This window comes from Pelodiscus sinensis, chromosome 1, assembly GCF_052426305.1.
Source record: "Pelodiscus sinensis isolate ZL-2025 chromosome 1, ASM5242630v1, whole genome shotgun sequence".
Classification (NCBI taxonomy): Eukaryota; Metazoa; Chordata; order Testudines; family Trionychidae; genus Pelodiscus; species Pelodiscus sinensis.
The window spans coordinates 272,367,190-272,388,572 of NC_143052.1; the positions used below are offsets into that span (position 1 = coordinate 272,367,190).

The 21,383-nt window shown below is 44.5% G+C and overlaps 1 protein-coding gene across 2 annotated transcripts in view; it reads left to right on the forward strand.

Moving 5' to 3' along the window:
• Positions 1-306: 306 nt before the first annotated feature.
• TBC1D4 (TBC1 domain family member 4) overlaps positions 307-21,383 on the forward strand; it is a 166,280-nt gene continuing 145,203 nt past the window's right edge. The window contains exon 1 of one of the 2 annotated variants that reach the window (XM_075918883.2): positions 307-1,385. In XM_075918883.2, the coding sequence (XP_075774998.1) occupies positions 915-1,385 (471 nt within the window). In that variant the 5' untranslated portion in view covers positions 307-914. The remainder of the gene's footprint in view (positions 1,386-21,383) is intronic. The other variant, XM_075918884.2, reaches the window with a different exon arrangement.

The window sequence follows — 21,383 nt, forward strand, 5'->3', positions numbered from 1 at the left end:
ATCGCTCTCGATCGTTTTCGGTTCTAGTATTAGATCCGGAATTTAAAACCTATACATAGTTTTAAAATCCTGCTCTTCTATCCCCTGCAGCTTCTCGGACCTGCTCAGTTCTCCCCAGCACCGCTCCTTTAATTCACCCCAGCGATCGCGTCCCTTTCTCTTCCCACCCTGCTCCTGCACTGTTCAGGGAAGCCCAGCCTCACTGAGCTCAGCTGACTGAGCAGCAGCTTCTCCTTCCTGGTGGGCATGTGCAGGCCCTTCACACATGCTCCTTGGGCGGCCCGCGGAGCGCGAGCATGTGCAGAAGCGCGAAAGGCGCGCTCGGAGCCGAGCCTGCTCTTGCACCTGGCGGGGCGGGCGGAAGCGCAGCGCCAGGAGGCGGCGGCGGGGTGGGAATGCACAGGCCACGTTTGGTTTTGTTTTGATTATGGGGCGAGCGAGTTCCCTCCTCCGGGGCTGGGACGGGAGAGCCCCGGCGGGAGCGTAGCTCCCTCCCTCCTCCCCAGAGCCACTAGGAAGAGGGAGAATCAGCCTCCCTCCTTCCCCTGCGCTCGCACTGGCGCTGACCCCGCATGGCTGCGGAGAGAGGCTGTGCAGCAGAAAGGCGGCGGGACAGCGGCGGGGAGCCGCGCTTGCTTGCGCCGCTGCCAGCGGCTCTCGCTGGGGATCTTGCAGCCCAGTCGGGGCGGAGGGGGTGTGACAGCCCGGGGCTCAGGCGTAGGAAGGCTGAGGAGGGGCAGTAGCGGAGTCCTGCCCTGCGAGTGCGGCAGGGGGAAGCCGAGCAGGATGCACGGTTAGGGGTCCCCGCTCCTCGGATCTGCTGCGCCCGCATAGGCCCCTGTGACTGCCCCTGGGGCCGCTCTTCTCTTACCCGGGGCAGAGGCACCTTGCACCCAGCCGGCCGCTGTCTTAGCATGGAGAAGCAGGGCCAGGATGAGCCGCTCCCTCACCCCTTGGAGCTGGAGCCGCAGCCTCAGTCCGGGGGCAGGGCGATGGGGGAGAAGCGCTTCAAGCTGTGGTATGTGGGCTGGTCCTGCCTGGACAGACGGACCACGCTGCCCATGCTTCCCTGGCTGATGGCAGAGATCCGCAGGCGCAGCCAAGGGAAGGAGCCCGGCGGGCCGCTGGGCAGCTCGGTGCCCGCCCGGGAGGTGCTGCTGCTTCTGGGCTCCCCGAACCTCCGCTGCGTCCCCGCCACCTCCAGCGGCAGCCCGGGCAGCGCCAACCCGGCCGTCTTCATCTTCGAGCACAAGGCGCAGCACATCTCCCGCTTCGTCCACAACAGCCACGATCTCACCTACTTCGCCTACCTGATCAAGGCGCAGCCCGACAACCCCGACTCGCAGGTGGCTTGCCACGTCTTCCGGGCCACTGACCCCAACCAGGCAAGTGCGGGGGCTGCTCAGTGTAGGAGGCTTCTTGGAGGCCAATAGGGTGGTGGGAACCGAAGTGCGATATTCTAGCGCCTCACCCTCCCATTGGTGGTGGGGAATAGAGAACCTGCTCTTCAGAGACTATAGACATGGGGGCCCATTGGGGACCAGCGTTCGGACAGTCAAAAAGGAGGGTATGGAAATGGTTTCTTTGTGAACTGATTTGAGATCTAGGCGCTGGTATTATGAGCGGGACCCTAGGATCCATAGAGGGGATTGGGTCAAGGGAGGCTTTCCCGGGGGCTCTGGACAGAGCGTCTTTTCAAGTGTCCAAAGTGGAAGCAATATGGGACTGTTCCCCAAAGCTTCTGGTTAACTGCATTTGGTTGTGTGGGCATAGTTCAGGTTCTCACACCAAGCAGGAAGGGGGTATTAATTAATACAGAGCATGAACAGCAGACTGGCAGAACACTTTGTATCTGCTTTCTTCCACAATATAGTGCATGCTCACCAGGCAGTTCAGGGCCTTTTCCTAATGTGAACATGCAAAGAGTGGACTGTCTCCACCTTTTCCTCTAGTGGACCATCTGGTCATATTCATGGTCACATATCATTGTGATAATCACAGCAATTGCTTATGAAGAGAAGTAAAAATATGTTTAAGTATTTTAAATTATCCTTAATGAAGCATAACCATTAGAAATAAGTAGAATAGCCTGTAGTATGTTCTACAGAACACCCTAAACTACAACAGGGCTTCATTTTACTTTCAAGTCATGGTAAGGACAACTTGGCTGTGCCAGACACATTCAGGATTGTTATAAATGAAGTTATATTTGGGAGGGGACATTGTTGAGCTTGTGCCAACCAAAAGAGCTAGCTACAAGTATGTTATTTGCAGGCTCTGTAGAAGGCTTTGGTTGTTACATCTAGTGCACAGAAGGTTGGTTTCCCCTCTCTATGCTGATCATTTGTGGAACAGCAAAACTGACAAGTAGGGCAGAAAATTATGTTAGTATGGTAATTGCTGTGGTAGTCTTTCATGGATAATATTTTATTTGAGCAACATGGGCAGCTCCCCCAGAGGTTTAAACAGATATATGGGGTACCATTTTGAGCCTGGGGCTGTGGAAGACAGGGAGCCTACCTGAGGGTCTAGCTTGGCTGCTGGCCGGGAGCTTTTTAGATAAGCACCTTCTGCTCAAAGCCTGCTTCTGGCACCTAACTCTCTCCCACACTACAACTCTCTGCCCCAAGTCTCCACCCAAACCCTCTGCGCGTGTACACACCTTGCCTCACACACTCCCTTCCAAACTGTGCATCTCCTCCAAAATTCCTCCCCCAGGTCAGAATTCTCTCCTGCACTCATATCCCCTCCTGGACTCTGCACCCCAATTGCCTGCCCCAGGCCACAAACCCTCCTTCGCTCAACTCCCTCTCAAACCCTACACCCTCTCTCCTACACCCCAGTTCCCTACTCTGAGCTCCCTTCTGCACCCAACCTCCTTCCCAGACCCTGCATCCCCCATCCACAGAAAAGTGCGGCCCTTGACCACTTACAAAAACTTGAAGTGGCCCCCATCAAAAATTATTGCCCACCTCTGGGGTAAAGAGAATATGATTAGTTATGTGCACTGGAGTCTAATGAAGCCATTTAATCAACACATCTAGATTTACTGAAAAGTTTTTCTTTTATTTTCTTAGGTGAAGGGAGCAAGGGAGTGAGAGGAGGAGGAGGAGGAGGAGGTGTAAAACAGCTGTCGGCCAAGGTTCTAGAATACTAACTTGGGTTTCAGCAAACTATGTGCTAATAATTAATGAAGTATTTAATGTGGAGTAGTGTAGGTGTATACATGATACTAATTCATGTACAGGGCTTGTACAGCACACATCGAAGTCAACATAAAGCTTCCCTTTGACTTGAGTGAATGCTAATTTAGAACCATTAAGTACATCAATATAGGTCCATGCTGGTTCCATTATTACAGGAACAAAAGAGGAAATAACTGTGGGTTGTAAAATACCTATTCAGTATTGCTTCTTGTATGCATGTGTAACCTACACATCTAGTGTGGTTCACTGCACCATGTAGTGGCACTTAGACCACTTACAGCAAGAGATAAGAACAAGGGAGCTGGCTCCAACCTAGGCTGAGAACCAGCCGGCTTTATAGCTGAAGCTGTAGAGTCTTGTGCTCTAAGCTCCAGAGGTTCCCAGTTCAACTCTGCTGGGTAGAATCTTATTTCTTTCATTCTCATTTTGGATGCTACCTTTTATTAGTCATTCACTACAGATTCTCCCCTATCCTCCACAGAATAAAACATAATAATCTTCACAGAGGTAAATAAAAATTGTATAGGAAATTAGGGAATTATAATGGACACTTTGGGATGAAGTTGCTACTAACAGAAAAATGTTCTTTGCAGTAAAATATACATCTCCTTTTGACTATGTATTAAAGTATATCCTAGGAGTAAGATTTTTTTATATTATCATTTAATTAAAAATAAAATTCATTAGCGATTGGTGGTGGTTTAATGTTGGCATTGAAGACAAAGAACAAAACTAACTGGTGTAGCTGCAGGGACAGCCTTATGATTTGTGGGACTCCAAGCACATGAATGGCTTCAGAGCCTTTAAAGAGCAATGAGGCAGAAAGTGGTCTCCTTTCCCAATTCTTGCCGCCTGTGAGGGAGATTGAACTACTATGTTATTGGCCAAGTCTGTGCCGATCTTAAGGAATTAATCCTTAGCTCTGAGCAAACAGAATGAGGTGTTGAGTTTCTGACTGGGAAAAGCACAATATTCCTCCTAGAATTTCAAGTTCCACAACTGATAGTATCCTTGGAGTTTCTCAAAAGATGGTAGAATGTACAAGCACAGTTCTCTGTGGTGTTTGTGATTTTTTTTCAGTTCCTGTTTCAAGACTTCTTTGCTTTCACTGTAAATATTTGAGCTGTTAGCATGAACAACAGCTCAATTTACTTTAGAGTGGAGGGAGTCAGAAGTATAGTGTAGCCAACTTTCTGTGACCTGTAAAGGTAAAATGGTAATTACTGACATTCAAAAGGGTAGTGTTTAGTATTGTAGTTGGGATCAACCAGTGACAAATCCGGGACCAGCCTTTTTAGATTTTTCACCTGCACTAATGTCCCAGAAATTGCACGCAAGCAGATTAAATTTCAGGGTGCACAGTCACATGTTAAATATTTTGTTGTTGCTAGTTTCACCCAATCTGGCAGTGAGTTTTTCACTCACCAAATCCATTTTCAGAAGTATAATTAGTTCAATTCCATTTTTTTCTTTTTCTTTTTCCTTTTCTTTGCCATAAGCATCTGTTCCGTAAAGGCCAGGTCTCTACGGCATCAGAGATCTGGCAAAGTTATTTACATTTGCTGAAGAGTTAAAGAGGGATCTTGAAAAATGTCACTGGATGTCATTGGAAACACCAACTAGTCTTAAGCAGATCTGAAAAATATGGGGGTGGAGGGTCGGCTCTACCTGGATTCAGGGATAGTACCTTAGCAAGAAGCCTGTCCCAGAAGTTCTCAGGTGCCAGTATGACAGTGAATACTGAGATTTTTAGTGGGTTTCTGTCCCTGGCCTCTGTGCAGGGTCTCAGTATTTTGCTCTTGGGCTGCTGGAAATGGGAGGGCAAGAAAAGTTCCATCATCTTCTGATTGATGAGCTTGGGAAAGAAAAAAAAAATATGCTCTTCTCTTTCAGAGAAGCTGCAGTGCTTACTCTTCACATAACTTTCCAAAGCAACAGTTGGTTGAACTAGACTAGGACTCTTGTTGATTTCAGTGCCTGCTACTGAATAGCTGATTTGTTAGTTTCACACTGCTTTCACTTGGGAATAATTTTGGAGGCATGGGCTATGTCTATACTGCAGCTTATGTCTATACTGCAGCAGCTTCCGCAAAAGCTTATGCAAATGAAGTGTGGAATAGAATATCGCTGTGCTTCATTTGCTTAATTAATTAGCAGCCGTTTTTGCGCAAGAGGCTTTTGTGCAAAAAGGAGCTGTGTAGACGGCTTTTTGTGCACAAAACCTCCCTCTTGCACAAGAGCCATTCTTCCTGAAAAAATGAGGATGGCTCTTGTGCAAGAGGGAGGTTTTGTGCATAAAAAGCCGTCTACACAGCTCCTTTTTGCACAAAAGCCTCTTGCGCAAAAACGGCTGCTAATTAATTCTGCAAATGAAGAACAGCGATATTCTGCTCCATGCTTCATTTGCATAAGCTTTTGCAGAAGAAGGCTGCAGAATAGCCATAGCCATGGAGTGCATCTGAGTATTTAAGATTACAGCACTCTCTAACTTTATATATAGAATGTTTTCTTTGCAACTACTGAAACTAGAAGCTTTAAAAAATAAAATGAATGGCTAGAATCTGCAGATGGTTAGCCCTGCTTGTCTCTTTTCATCATCTGGAAAAGCTTCTTATTGATGAGCAAGGTTTCAAGCTCCACCTGAGCTCATTAAATGAAATATACAACATAGGCCTATTTGTTTTAAATGTGGAGTCTGAATACAAATCTTAATGGTATTGGAGAATCATTTTGAATTCCTAAGTGACATCCTCAGGAAAAGGTTCAGGAGCTGATTTGCTATTTCATATGGGGAAATGGAACTCTCATTTTCTTCATGAAACCTGAACAAGATAGGTAACTTTTATAATACCAAATACAACTTATTTGTAAACAATCTGATTATTATGACTAATCGTTGTTAGTGAAGATAAGTACGTAACTGACATTTAAAAAAATGTTGCAGTGCCCATTTAAAAGTTTATAGTGAAAATGATTGAAGTGTGCACCTCTCCAGCATTTTAAATGTTACTCAAGTACTGCATCAGCTGAGAAGAAGAAAATTGTCCAATGTACAGCTCTCTGTCTAATGTAGCGTGATCAGTAGCTTCAATGTTCTGTTGTTGTTGTTGCTGAGTTAATGGGATTAGACTGGCCTAAGGCAAAGCAGAAATAATGGAGCATTTTGCCTATAAAGTAAGGATGAGATAAGAAGGACAGTGGGTAGGCTGGCAGAGTCAGGGGCGTGAGGCAGCCCAGTTATAACTTAGATCCTTGCTCTGTAATCACTGAACAAGCTGTAGATAAAATATTAGATCATTTCGAATGTAGTTAGTTGTCTGATAGAATTAGGGGGGGGGGGAAAGGCAGTGCATTAGAACAATTCTGTTAGATGGCTCATGCTGAGAAACTAAATGTCAGGACAAAGACTTTTCTTTCATCTTAACCCCAGGAGTTCTTTGCCATGCTAGAGCATAATAGTCTACTGACATTTCTTATCAAAACAAATAAACATTAAACTGTAATGATATTGGAAAGTGACCTAACATTTATATATTTATATACCACTTTAAAACATTTCATGATTTGCATCACAGCAAATGGCTAGAAAGTAAGCTCACAAGTGAGATGAAATGTTGCACAAGTTAATATTAAGGTTGGGTTTTTGAAGCTCAATTGAGGTAGATTTTGTACATCTGAGAAACAGGCTGTTCCTGGTTTTGAAGGAATGTGCGTAAAGTAAAAAGTGTAGTGGAATTGTTGAGTAGAATGTTATAAGGCACACAGGTTTTGTCTGCACTGAAGCTGGGAGTTGTAATTCCCAGTTTAGGCATATGTAAATATGCTAGTTCTGCTTGAGGTAGTGAACTAAAATATAACAATGTGGCATGGCACACGGGCAGTAGATTGGTACGGGTACTGGAGTACCACCCATATCTGAAATGATAGGCACATACTTAAGTGGCTAGTCGGAGCTGCTTCCCTAGGCTGTCATGGCCACACTGCTATTTTTATCACACTATTTCAAGTAGAACTAGAGCAGTGGTTTCCAACCTTTTAAGCATGAGATCACTATTTGAATTTAAGTGCAATCCAGGATCTACCTCAAACCCAAATGCCTTTTCCCCACCTCCTTTGTGCCTCTTCTCCAAGGCTTCACCGCTGCTCACTCCATTCTCCCTCTCTCCTCCATCCTCCCTCACTTTCATCAGGCAGGGGCACCCGGTTGGGGTGCAGGCTCTGGTCTTGGATTAAGGGATTTGGAGTGTGAAAGGGGCTCTCAGCTGAGCTTGGGGCAGGCAGTTGAGGAGTCAGAGGGGGTTCTAGGTGCAGGCTCTGGGAGGGTGTTTCAATTCAGGGGTGCTTGGGACTAGGGCAGGGACTTGGGGTGCAGGAGGGGGTTCATGACTGGGGTAGGATTTCATTATGTGGGTTCCGACTGGCCACTCCTTACCTCAGGTGGCTCCTGGGTGGTGGTACAGTGAGGCTAAGGCAGACTCACCCCTACCTTGGTCCTGCACCACTCCCAAAAGCAGCCAGCAAACTCCATTCCAAGTTCTGTTGTGCCCCCTGCCCTGCTCTGCTGGGATAGGATACAGGATGGGAGAGGAGGCACCTTGACATCAGTGTCCCTCTTCTCCCTCCCCTGCCCTGCCCAGCCCAGCAAGCAGGAGGCTTCCGGGGTGGAGGAGGCAGATCCAAGGCAAAGGGCAGTAGATGAGCAGCGATGGAGGGAGGGGCAGCTGACGTGCTAGCACCTGATAGCCTCTTGGCCAACACAGTCAGGATCACCTGTCAGAGGCTCCAAGAACTAGAGCATCTAGCCCTACCTGAGCTGGGAATGGCAGCTGCATTGTCAACTCACTCAAAGTGTAATGGGGCTAGAGGGAAAGAAAAGGTCTGCCATATTAATAGTGTGGCCTCCCAGTTTTGTCACTGAAAGCAAAGTTTGGGTGAGAGGCATAAGGAAAGGTGTTTTTCAGGTATGTGAGAATCAGGGGAGGGTGCAAAAACCTTCAAGAACTTTACTTTACTCCAAACAAAACTTGGACACTGGTGTCTTATATCGTTCTGTAGCTAGACAACATTTTGATTGCAGCCTATCAGAAACAAAAAGCATGCCTTTAACTAGAGAGAGAGATTGATTCAGTTGAAGAGTGAGGTAACAGTCTGGTGACAAACTATTTTTATGTTTAAAAAAATGGGGGAGGTTGTTAAGATTTTCAAAATTGGAACATAAAGTTAGGCTTCTGAATCCATATTTCAAAAGTATTAAAATTCACCATGCTTGAAAATCAGGCAGTGCCTACATATAGATTTAGAAGTCTAGTTTTAGAGTCCTATAGTTAAAGATCTTGGCCTTCATCACCTTTGACAGACAAATGGGGGACATACCAAAAAGGTGGTTAAATGAAATATTTAAAAATCCACATGTAAGACCTAAGTTGGTTCTACTGCTAGGTAACCTGGTATTTCTACTGACAGCTTGCATAAGGAGGGAAAAAGTTTAAAGCCAGCTCGCCTCTGCTGCTTTCATCAGTTCTCATTTTCCTCTCTCAAATTCCCCCTATCGTTGAATTTTAAGTGACCTTCTTCCTTTCCAACTGACAAAGACTTCTTATGTTTCAAGAGGGGGGAAGGGGATAACTCCATAGGAAAGACTTGGTAGAATGATCAAATGCTCCTTGACTGTGTTTAAAGCTACTATAAGAGTTTAGATTAAGATCGAGCCATGTGAAGAAAGATGGTGTAGGTTTATTAGCTTTATGTACATTGTTATCAGGCCGCCTTCCAAGGAGATGCATTTAAAAGAATATTTTCTATCAAGGTTTCACCAGTCTGTGCAGATGAGACAAAGTGTGAAAAAACCTTGTACTGGCATAGGTAACAGCCTGGATTTGAATATGGTAAAAATCTGTCTGAAGTGCCACTTCCATATGGTTTATCCCTGCAGAATCAGAACATGACGACTTATCTTCCTTTGCTGCTCCCTCATCCCACCCCCCTACTTGCATATCTGTTGGCCCTAGCAGATAGAGTAGCTTCTAGTGCATGCTATTTATATTTATTTCCCTTTTTCATGTACAGTACTTGTTTCCATTTTTCTCTCCTCTGGCTCCGCCAACCCCCACCTTATCTTTGTGTAAAGTTATGAATTCCACAATGTGAGGCATGTCTCATTAGAGACAATCTTATGATCACTTCTTTGGGCTGCTGAGGAAGACTTGATCATGCTGAATTACTTTGCACGGTTTGACCTAGTTATAGCACTGCTGCTGGTCATGTTTTGTCACTTATGATATTCTCAAGTTCAGAAACAAGGAAGAAAGGTAACATTATTATTCTGCTGCAAGATGGCCTTTCATTTGTCTTATGTACAACATATGGCTTGATCTGTCATCACTTTCCGTATTGTTGAGAGACAGCCTTAGATAACGCAAATACTAGTTAAGATGATTGCTTATTCCTTGTATAGAACAATGTAGTGTTTTTAAGGGTAATCTCATAGTTATCTGAATTCATACTACACAAAAGGTAAAATTAAATAAGTCATTTTTCTTAAGGTGTATCCTCAGTCTCTCTCCCATCCCCCTCATCCATGTTTTGGTTTTTGTACCACACTCCTTCCCTTTACAGATAATAAATACCACAGGAGCATTATGTATAGTGCCTGGAGACCCAAGCTAAGATAGGGCCCACGCTATGCTGAAAACTGTACAGGATATGGTAAGAGACAGCCTTTCCCTGAAGAGTTTACAATCTGAATGGACAAGACAGGCAATGTGTTGGAAGGCTTCCAGAGGTGCAGGAGTGGTGAAGTGACTTTCCCATTGTCACACATTAGCTCAGAGGTACAGCTGGAATCAGAATCCAGGTAGCCTGAAAACTGGTCCAGTGCCCTGACCTGTAGACCCATTATATACACTTGCTTCACTGAGGCAATTCCTCTCCTCCCCTGACTGTATTAATGATATTACTGTTTTTCATCTGGGTACAGAGAGGTGGACAAGCTTCCGTGTGGATACTACACTTGATTGTTCTATAAGCTTAGCTCAAATCTAGAAATCTTGGATACAGTCAGTGGATGCAGCATTGATAATATTTTTCCCTTTTCAGCATGCATCCACAGAGACAGCTGAAGAATTAACAAATGGATCAGTATACACCTAAGACAAATTGGGGTCCAGGAAAAGAATGAGATGGACATCTTAGGTTTTTTGAAGATAAAATACAGACAACCCCTAGTCCAACAAATAACCCTGTGTTATAAGCTGAAATGCAGTAGTCCACAGGGTATGTTCTAGGGATGTAATAGTGTAGTCGATTAACTGATAAGCAAAAGCTTATAGGTTAATGCTATAAACTGCACACATCCCCCCCCTTTCCCCACTTGCCAGTCAATTTTTTAGCAGGCTGGTCTGCAGCCCAGCTCAGTTTCAGCTCAGGCTGGACCAGCTCAGGCCACCACCTAGAAAGGGGTTGCTGCCACCCTGAGCTGCTGCCTCTTTAGCAGCAGCACAGGGCGACAGCACAGGAGGGGAGCTGGGTTTTAAACTGGCTCCCCTCTCAGACTAGTTACTACCTAGCACCCCGTGCTGCTGCCTCTGATACAGTGGCAGCAGCGTAGAGTGGCATGGGTCTTCTCAGGAGTGAGGCCGAAGCACACTGGATGCTGGCCCTATCCCCAGGGACTAGAGAATAGTCAACTAAGCAATAACAATTCATGAGGTTACGTATGTATTCAATTAACCGATATTTAACATGCCTGGTATGTTGTTCCCAAACTCTCTTCCTGGTGAGGTACACTCTGCCGACACCATTCCTTCTAATCTTGTCCATCCGTATGCAGATTTTTCCCATCCATGTATAGAATAATTTTTATGTGCGCTGAAGCATGTGAATGCACACTGCCAGTGGAAAGAAAACACCTAGCTGTAGGTACTCTGTTAATCAGCTGGACGGCATTTGATCTCTCTTGAACAGCTGCACAAGCACACAACTTACAGGGAACACTGCCCACTTCTTGGAACCGACACCGTTTTGTCCTGCAGGCTGAAAGGATATTCCAGTCAAAGCCAGCCTGCCCACCAAAAAAATGAGCTAATTGCTTCTGTCCACCAAGTCAATGAATATTTTCTCCCACAAATCAATGAATGTCTGTCTCTAATCCCACCAGTACACTGCTAGGATAGGTAGGGACTGAGGTGTCTCTTCTCCTGGACAGTCTCTATCCTGCACCAATGAAAGGAATAGGAGAATGAGGCCCAGGAGGCCAACCCCCTGCTTGCACCCTAGCAGAGGACTCTTGTTGGGAGCAGGCTCCTGTGCAGAATGCAACCTAGCAAAATGCTATGTGGTGAATCCAGCTACAGATTGCTTGTATTATAAAATGGAGTAATATGGCATCATGAGCATCAAGTATTCAGTATCTTTCAACACTTGGCCTTTAATTGACAGTACAGCTTTCATTAACATGCTTTGTGACAGAGAAGGTTTAAACACTTTCACAAGTCGATAAGCAGTTATCCAAATGTTCCTCATGTTAGTCTTTTTTTAATCAACCAATATGCTCAATGCATGCTATCTTAACTGGTGCAAAAAAGGACAAATGAAAGACTTGACATCAGTGGATGCAGGATTCCTCAGCTTGAACTTACATGTTCCAGTTTTGCCTACTAACCAAAAGTCATTCTGTGTTTCCAAGTGTCTTCATTGCAGCTAATGATTGCTTTGGTATAGTGCCCATTATTTGGTTTCTCGTATTTTTTTTTTTTTAAAGGCTAGTTTAGACCTAACCTTTGTGGTGATCCCTCCTGGTCTGTATTAGGAAATGTTGGAAGAGTGACTTCATAAAGACTTCATTGTTCTGCCCATACTGTATCTGATGAGGATAAATAAAACTTCTGTCTTAAAGGCTGGTTATCTGCACTTTTCATAAGCACTAAATTAATTTTAAACAGTTGTGAAAATAAAAACCTCTCTGAGTTATAGAAAAAACATCTACAAGCTGCTAGTTTAGGTAAAACTAGAGTATTAAAAATTCTCTCCACCCTGGGTTTGGTTTCAAGGCTTCCTTTTTTTTGGTTAATTTATTTAAAAGTGGGTTTTATTTTCCAGTTATGCAGTTTGTTTCTGTTTGACCAACTAACTTCGTGCTCAGTAAAAAATGAAATAAACGTTCCTACTCACCACAGTGCTCAATAGCACACCAATTCCAAAGTTCTTAAAGCCATATTGTGTAAAGAGTGATCTGTAAAGCATCTAAAACATTTACTGGGAAATAGAACTGTTTATTCTCTGGGGTAACTAGTAATACTGTTCAAAACAGTTCATAATTATTTCTAGCAGGATTTTAATAAATACTGTTTTGTAAAGCTGATGTTAATTGTACTTCATGTACTCAGTGACGCTGATTTGAATTTCCTGTTGTACACTTTTTTTAAATTTGTTCCATAAACTCTCTGGGAATAGTTGGTGCTCTGTGGACTATTTTCTTTAAAGCTACAGTAAACATGTAGTAACAGTGCAAAACATTGGTAGGTTTAAAGGTATGTCATAAATAGTGATTAATATTTTTTAGAGGTCACTTTTTGCATTGAATTGAGAGATACATATAAGCTGTAAGGGTACATCTACATTAGCCCCCTAGTTCGAACCAGGGAGGCTAGTGAGGGCGACTAATTGCTAATGAAGCGTGGGATTTAAATATCCTGCGCTTGAGTAGCATATTCCCAGCTGGTCGCCATTTTGGAAACTGACTAGCCCGAAGTAACTGCCCACGTCTATACGCGGCAGAGAAGTGGGATTCCGAGATAAACCCCTTAGTCCGAATTAATTGTTACTCCTCGTGGAATGAGGTTTAACAGTTAATTCAAACTAAGGGGCTTATCTCGGAATCCCGCTTCTCTGCTGCGTATAGACGCGAGCAGTTACTTTGGGCTAGTCAGTTTCCAAAATGGCGACCGGCCGGGAATATGCTAATCAAGCGCGGGATATTTAAATCCCGCGCTTCATTAGCAATTTCGGTCACCCTCATTAGCCTCCGTAGTTTGAATTAGGGGACTACTGTAGATGTACCCTAAGTCACTTCCAATTACAATGTGAGTTATAACAAAAGGAGATATTTGATTATATCCGAAGAACTCTATTTGCTAGAAAGGAACGATAGTTATATGTGCCTGACATTTTCTCTCTCTTCTTTTGGTCTGTCTCCTGCTAGAGTAGGAAGAGACAAATGCATATGAGATATTCTAGCTACAGAAACCTTCACATATGGTATGTGAGTAACGTACTGTTAAGGGCCATGGTTCTGTATTCTCATTTTTGTAGGCAGACCTCCTCCTGCATATGGGGTGCTATTGAAATCCACAGGGCTATAGGCAGGGACTGGACTCGGGTCTATCTATGAACAAGATGTTATGGAATCAGGGCCTTGGTCAGGGGCTACATCAACACTTACAGCATATGGATATTACACACCCTGCTAACATGGGTATTAGCAATCTCCCAGTCAATAGCAGGGTAGATGGTGAGATGTAGTATTCAAGTAGAAAGCCCTACATGCCTGTACCCCAAGATGTATACCTACTGCTATCCACACAGATTTCTTTATCACTTCCACACTTTGGGAACATCCACCCTTGCCCAATTCCTAGGGGTCAGGGAATAATTTCCTGTGGGTTTGCAGGATCTTTTATCAGTGAAAGAGACTTACACAGTACTATTCTTACTCTCTCTTTATTGACGATTTACCAAGCAAGCAGAATACACCTACTAAGCACACAGTGTCATGCTTACCAATCCTGAGCAAGAAAAGCGATCTTCCCCTGTTGGCCAGGCAAGATCTGTCTCATCTGTTCCTGGTTGCTGCACATAACGATTGTGCAGAAGAGTTCTAGCAGCTCTAGTCTTAGGCTGTGTCTTGGAGGTGAGTTCTTCTTCCAGGTCTTTGCTTCTTTCTGTTTTTTCCTTCACTCTCTCCTCTTTCCTGGTGATCTCCTTCTTGGACCGTTTATATAGTGAAACTTGAATCCTGCCTTGCTTTTCCTTAACCAGTTATTTTACTATAATTTTACTAACCAATCGTAACTTACTGTAACAGAATTACCTAACCAATCATATCCCACCACCTTAGTTGATTTGCACCTAGCAAAATTAATTATATAGCAGACAATTAAACACCAGACACAGATCATACAGACAAACAATAGGCAAGTGAAGACTGCAATCATAGAATGAAGATTCCATAACCTGAACTACTGATAAACAGTTTCTTGACAGATGAAATGCTGTTTTCTTTACCCAGTGATACTGAGTGCCATTGGGACAGGCTCTCCTTCTTAACAGCTTTGTATGACACTATTTTAATGCAGTTTAGATGGAATGTGGGCATGTGACTTCAAGCTTTACAGCCAATGGCCGCTACTCTTCAGTCTTGCTGCAGAGGAAGGCTTTAGGGCCTTCCAATATGACTATAGAAAAAATAAACCATATTGTTACATGTGGGGTGTGTCCCAGACTACATAGTTCTGTCGACAGAGCCATGTAGATGAGGCAGGATGACAAAGGGAAATGAAGCTGCGATTTAAATAATTGCCGATCCATTTAAATAAAAATGGCTGCCACGCTGTGCCAATCAGCTGTTTGTCGGCACAGCGCGGCAGTCTAGCCAACCCCAGAACCATTTGTTGTCAGATCCTTTATTCCTATATCGACGGAGCCATGTAATTTAGACGTACCCATGAAATGTACCAGAGGCAAGAGCGTTGCAACTATTAGTAGCATTTGGGGGGAGGGAGGAGTGAACCCTGCCAAAATGTAGAGTCAATTGATGGTTTCACAAGGGACAGCACAACATGGAATTTTTTTTTCTGTAGTCTTCATGAAAACATACACTTGGGCTATGTCTACACTGCTGTTTTTTTGCAGCAGAAGATATGCAAATCGCACTCTCATTTGCATATCTTTTGCCGATCCTTTTTGCGGAAGAGGTTTTGCTGCTAAAAATATTTGTTGGAAAAGCCCCCTTTTGCGCAAGAGCCCTTATTCTGCAAAAAGGATCGGCAGAAGATATGCAGATTATGTGATTTGCATATCTTCTGCTGAAAAAAACCTGGCAGTGCAGACGTAGCCATAGAGTTGTGCGCACATTTACAGTGTGTCTGTCTCTAATATGATATTTCAAGGAAACTTACTTAAAAGGATTGAGACACAGAGCAAGCTAAGTGGGTAAAACATGGGATGGGGATTCAGAAAACTGGGTTTACATCCTGGTACTTAGTTTCAGTGTGCTTCATTTTCCCCACCTATACAATGTGAGAAGGAGAGAAGTAAAAATAATGCTTACATTTATGAATGAGTTAGTCCTTTGATATCTTTAGGTGGAAGGTACTCCAGAAAAGTGAAGCATAGGGTGTACTTCTATTCATTGCCTAGAAAAACAGGCCAGGGCAAGGCAAACCAACTTGTTCTGTACTTAGAAATATTTCTGCAGTATACTCAGGAGCATTGAGAAATATGGACTCCTGCCCAGAACAGTAAATGTATGCTTCTGGTATTGCTTTCTGAAAATAAATATTTGCTTGCATTCATTCAGCTCCAGGTGTGCATTTCCTCTACATCACTTACCAGCTCACCCTTTTACTTTTATTCTTCATTGAGGATGACAGTGCAACACTGACGTCCCCAACTTTTTGACTGTACTTATTATATGCATCTCTCTCTTCAAATTTTTAGACTGTTTTTGGAGACCGATTAATACAATAGCATAAAAAACCAAGTTATGAAATTTGCATATAATGAAAAGTATTTGTGTAATCCATATTTTAAAAGTGTGTTTAATGCTAAATCTGAAATCAAATCAATATGTAAATCCTATGCTTAAACTCCTTCCTTCATTCTTGTACCTTTCAGCAATGCTGAAAAGAAGCTGGCCCTAATGCCATATAGCTTCTTGAAGTTCAGGGAGGGGCCAGGAGCAGGGTGCTGGTGGGGGTCTGGCCAGTGGGCAGGGTGCTGGTGTGGGCTGAGGCAGGGTACTTGTGGGGGTCTGGCCAGGGGGAGGGGACAAGGACAGCTCGGCCGGTACCTGGGGACCCCGGGTCTCAGAAGAGCGCGAGCTGCTCTTCCCTCTCCTAAACACCAGGTCTGTTGCTCCGCTGGGGACTTCCTTCCCCCTGCTGCTTGCCTGAGCAGGGTGTGTGTGTGTGTGTGTCTGTGTGCAGGCGGGACTGTGCGACAGCTGTTCCTCAGGTGCTTAATACATTTAAAAGGCAGAGCCACAGTGGGGTTAGTTCCCAGGGCCAGGAACTAAGCTCACTGCAGCGCCCCCGCTTATCCACTAATCGACTAGTTTATGGAAAATCTGTTGACTAGTCAAATTTAGTTTAATCAACTAATCAACATCCCTAGTTCAAATAAGATTCGCTTTCCTTATTTTTTAGAGTTTTCATCAGGCTGAACCTCTGACTTAGTCACATGACTACTTGTAAAGTTTTTTTCAGACTTAAAATTGTCAGCATTACACAAAGCAGTTAACTGAAATTTGGTTTGCCTCAATACAGCCATTCATAATGTGTTACAAAGAGAAAACGTAACAATGGTCACTTCTATCTGGATTTTACTCTGGAGAGAAAGTAAAATACTCCATGGGGGTGGGGGAGAACCTGATATTAAGCCACCTTCTGCAGAGGAGGAATGCACTGTAATATGAACAATTATTTGTTTACTGCAATTGGCAAACACTGATACTGAGCCAGTGTTGAATTACTTAGGAGCTGCTAAAGATACCAGTTGTTGCATGCATTTAATTGAACAATCTTTTGGTTTCCTTGGTTATCTAATTTATTTTGCTTTTGTTTCTCAGAACATTCATTGAACTTCTGTGAAAAAGCAAACTAAGATAACTATGCTCTTAATCTTTGAAAAGTTTAATTGGATCAGCTACATACCCTAAAGCCAACACAACTTAGCTGTGCAGACTTGTTTCTTGACATTAAAAAGCCAGTTTGATTTGATTTTTTTCAATGTCAAAGGCCTGAGAATTTTTCTGGTGAGTTTGCTACAAAACAGCTATGTATTTTAGAGAGTTTGTCTGATCAAGAATGCCTCCGAAACAGCAGGAGCTATGACCACCAAATTCGGTATGCAGCTTCCTCTGATTATAACTGAAAGCAACGCAAGGGTTTCGTTGTGCCTGGAAAATGGGATGTATTTAGAATGGGATTGCTTCTCAATAAGAGACGGAATAACCAAAACAAGTACAGTCTTTAAAATGGACATAACTGAGCAAATGTTGAGAGACTGAACCAAAATGAGACAGAAAAATGGGTTCAATCTGGAACAGGATTGCTTCTCAATAAACCTTACAGAAAAGATTGAAAATGGAGACATTTGGAGTAGTTCTCTGTTTTGGCACAGCTAAATCAATGCTTAAGGTTTGAAAACTAAAAGATAATGTTATTGGAAACCAAATTGACTATAGTCTATAGCCCATTTTTGTTAAAACCTAGTGAATTATAAGAGTTTATAGGGATGAAAAAAATACATTTGACGGAGCTTCCATTTAAAAAAATTACTATATAACTTCATTAAGGGAACTCTATTATTGAAAAATACAATAAAGTGGGCACATTTTCCATTTATTTCCCCCCTCCAAAAATACTGAGCTAAAGACTTGAACAATGGTGGTAAATCTGCTACAGATTGGACATTTTTTTTATCCAACACCATCAGGACCCAGCGGGTCCTGAACTATGGAATTTGCTGGATTAGAGAAGATTCCCTGCCACAGCCCCCAGCCATGGACTCTGCCAGCTGGGGGTTTGTGTGTGTGGGGGGACTACCTCCAGCCCTTGCTGGGTTGTTGGTCCTGCTGCTGCTGCCCTGGCCGGACTACCTTCTGGGCCCCAGCAGCCCATGCTGCTGGGGGCTAGCTCTGACCCTAGTCAGGCTGCCTAGTACTCGGGCTCCAGTCTCAGCCTTGCAGCAGCCTGCAGGCTCTGATCCTAAACTGTTGCTGGGGCTGCTGCGAGCCCCAGTCCCTCTGCCACGGGCTGCCAAGAGTGCAGGCTCGTGCCCTGTGACAGTTTGCAGACTCTGGCCCCACTTCTGTGGGCTCCCTGAGGCTCTGGCCCCGACTCTGCACTGCCACAGGTATTGCTGGCCTGATCCTGCGCTACCAGGGGTTGTCCTGACCTGGTCTCAGTGCTGCAGGCTGTTGGCAGCTGCTGGGGGGCTGTTGCCAGCTCCAGCCCCACTGTTGCAGGCTGGAGAGCCCCAGCCTCTTCCCTGTCCCACTGCTTCAGCCTGGCCCCTTGTGGATTGTCCTCCTGCCACTAGTCTACCAGCGTGCTCTGATGAAAAAATATCCATGCCAGACCATGGATGTTGCCGGACAAGAAAATTCTGGTTTTGGAAGGTGCAGCCTGTAGTTCCAAATGCTTATCCTTAAAACTTTTCTGATCATTGTTTGAGTTTACTTCATTGTAGCAGAAGGCTACTAAATCATTCAATGGCTCTCCTTATGTGCGAACACATGATTTTTGAAGCAAATTGATTAAAAAAAAACTAGGCACATTCTTTACTCAGAATTATTTGAAGTGCATACTCAAACTCTTCTGTATTTAAATCCGCTCACTGTATTATTTGAGCAGCCTTTTCTATTGAAATAAGGCTTTAACTGAGTGCTTTGAGACTCCTGATAGCAGCTACGTTTTATTCAGAAGAATAGTTCCCTGAATGCCAGTCATTAACACTTAAGATATTGCCTAAGGACCAGTTTTGTAATTAAATAGGCCCACATCAAATGGTTAAGTTAAAAAGTAGTGGCATGTAGCAAAGTTTAAATTTTATGAATAAAATTTCACATTCTGAAATCTGAGCTATTATCTAGGGCTATCAAGCGATTGTTTTTTTTAATCGCATGCGCTGTCCCTTTGAAATGCTGCAGAAGTGTTTCAAAAGGGCAGTGCTGTGGGAGCCCGGAATCAGGTGGAGTCCAAAGCGGAGACCAAAGCAGACTCCAAGCTCAGTGCAGCTGCCCCTTTGAAACGACGCCCCAGGGATAGCACCGCAGGACCCCGGGATCAGCTGGAGTCCCCAGCTGATACAGGGTTGGTGCAGCACTGCCCCTTTGAAAGGCCGCCCTGGGAACATAAGGAGTTCAAAATAGTCATGCAGTGAATGTGCATGAGAGGTTAATTAAAAATTTAAGTGGAAACAGTGATGGGTAAAATGATTTTGTTATAATATAATAAAAATGTATATAGTAATAAAGATTTTATGAAAATTACTTCTGGGATCATGGCAGGCAGCATGGCCACCATGGCCCCCTGCTCCCTCCGCCACCTCTGCCTGCTGCTGTTCTACCTGCTCAGTGAGGCCAGCACCTGGTGAGTACATGTGGGGCTTCCAGTGAGTGGGTTTGGGATGCTCCTCATGGGTGGGGGATGCCGTTCCCACAGCCCTGTCGCACTACCACTAGCCCCACCCTCCTATATTTCCACAACACAGCACACTCTGATCCCTCTAATTCAGTGCTTCTTAAACTTCTTGGTCCACAGCCTACCTGGCTCAATGCAAACCTTTTCGTGGAACACCAGTTGCTAATGGAAACTTGCTGTTAATTACATAATTATGCCTGAGCCATTTTGCTAGTGCTGCAGCTAGGGAGAATGATTTAATTTAACCAATAAGAAAGGAATATTAATTTAAATTATAAAACAGACTAAGCACTTTAACAGTCTCATGTTCATTTATTAAACTTCATTTTAAATAAAGTACACTATTAATTTGTTGAAGACAAAAGGTTTCCATATTTTCTTTATTTATGACAAGGGTGGGGAACAGTTTTTGGGTTGGGGGCCACTGACCCACAGAAAAATTAGTTGGGGATCACACAAGTGAGAAGCACCAAAAATCCCCCAAACCTCACTGATGTGGCTCCCAACTGAGACACTACTGATATTCCAGCCCAACCAGGGGATGGGGACTGACAGGAAGAACTGAGGTACGGGTTCTCAGTGGGGAGGGTGTGGGGGTCTGGGCATGAGGAGGTGAGGGGCATTTACTTGTCTTTGGGTCCCGTGCCAGTCCCAGACATCACCTCCTGCTACTCCCAGTGGCCAGATTCTGGCCAGTAGGAGCAGCGGAAAAAGCCTCCAGGTCATGTGACTGCATGCTGCTGTTCCCCTGCAAGGGGAGGGGGGGAGCATTTCTCCCCTGTGAGCTGGATAGCGCAGGGAGGCTTGGGGCTCCCCCCCCCATGGGAAGTTTGTCCTAGTGTAACCCACACACTTAGTGTGGTTCACTGACCCATGCAGTGGTACTTAGACCACAGCAACAGATAAGACCAAGAGACCTCTATAGTAGGGGTTGGGAGTCAGCTGGCTTTTAGCTCAAAGGGTAGAGGCTCCTATACTAAGTTCGAGAGGTCCCAGGTTCAAATCCGCCTGATGCAGTTACACTAGCACTCCAACCTCATGTGGGGAGAGAAAAGGAAAGATAAGGCTGTAGCACCAGCACTGGCTCCTTGCTGTGGGGGAAAGGAGAGGGCAGTGAGATCACAGGGAAGAGGAACCCCCCTCTTGCTGATTTGGAGGACTGGGGGGAGAGTTCACACCCTTTGCACCCCCTCCCCACCATCTACGGGTTGGATCCACACTCTAGTGCATAAGGCACTGGCCTGCAACTTCAGTTCCCAACTTGGTCACAGACTTCATGTGTTACATTGGATGACTTTCCCAATATGCTCTGTACCTGAGTTCCCCATTTGTAAAATTAGGATAGGGATGTTCTATTCACTCTGGAGGGGCTTAAGCACTCACTGGAAAAAAAAAGTGATTAGCACTCACAGGACCAGATTAATCTCTTGTGGGCCCCACTGCCCAAACTGTGGCCCTGGCTCTGCTTCAGCTCTTCCTCCTGAAGCTAGGTGACCAGATGTCCTGTTTTTTAAAGGGACAGTCCTGTAGTTAAGACCTCCTGCAGCTGCCCCCAACTTTTTCTTAAAAATTGGCAAATTGTTCCATATTTTGTCTCCCTCTGGTGGTTCCTGCTTCTGGCCAGATCCCTGCTTTCCAGCTGCCTAAGTGTTGAGGTGTCCACTGACTGATTATGGGGGTGGGTGTGCAAGGCTGGTTATGGGATGAAAATGTAGGACATCAGGACAGCTGCTCCCCTTCGATGTCTTGTCAGCAC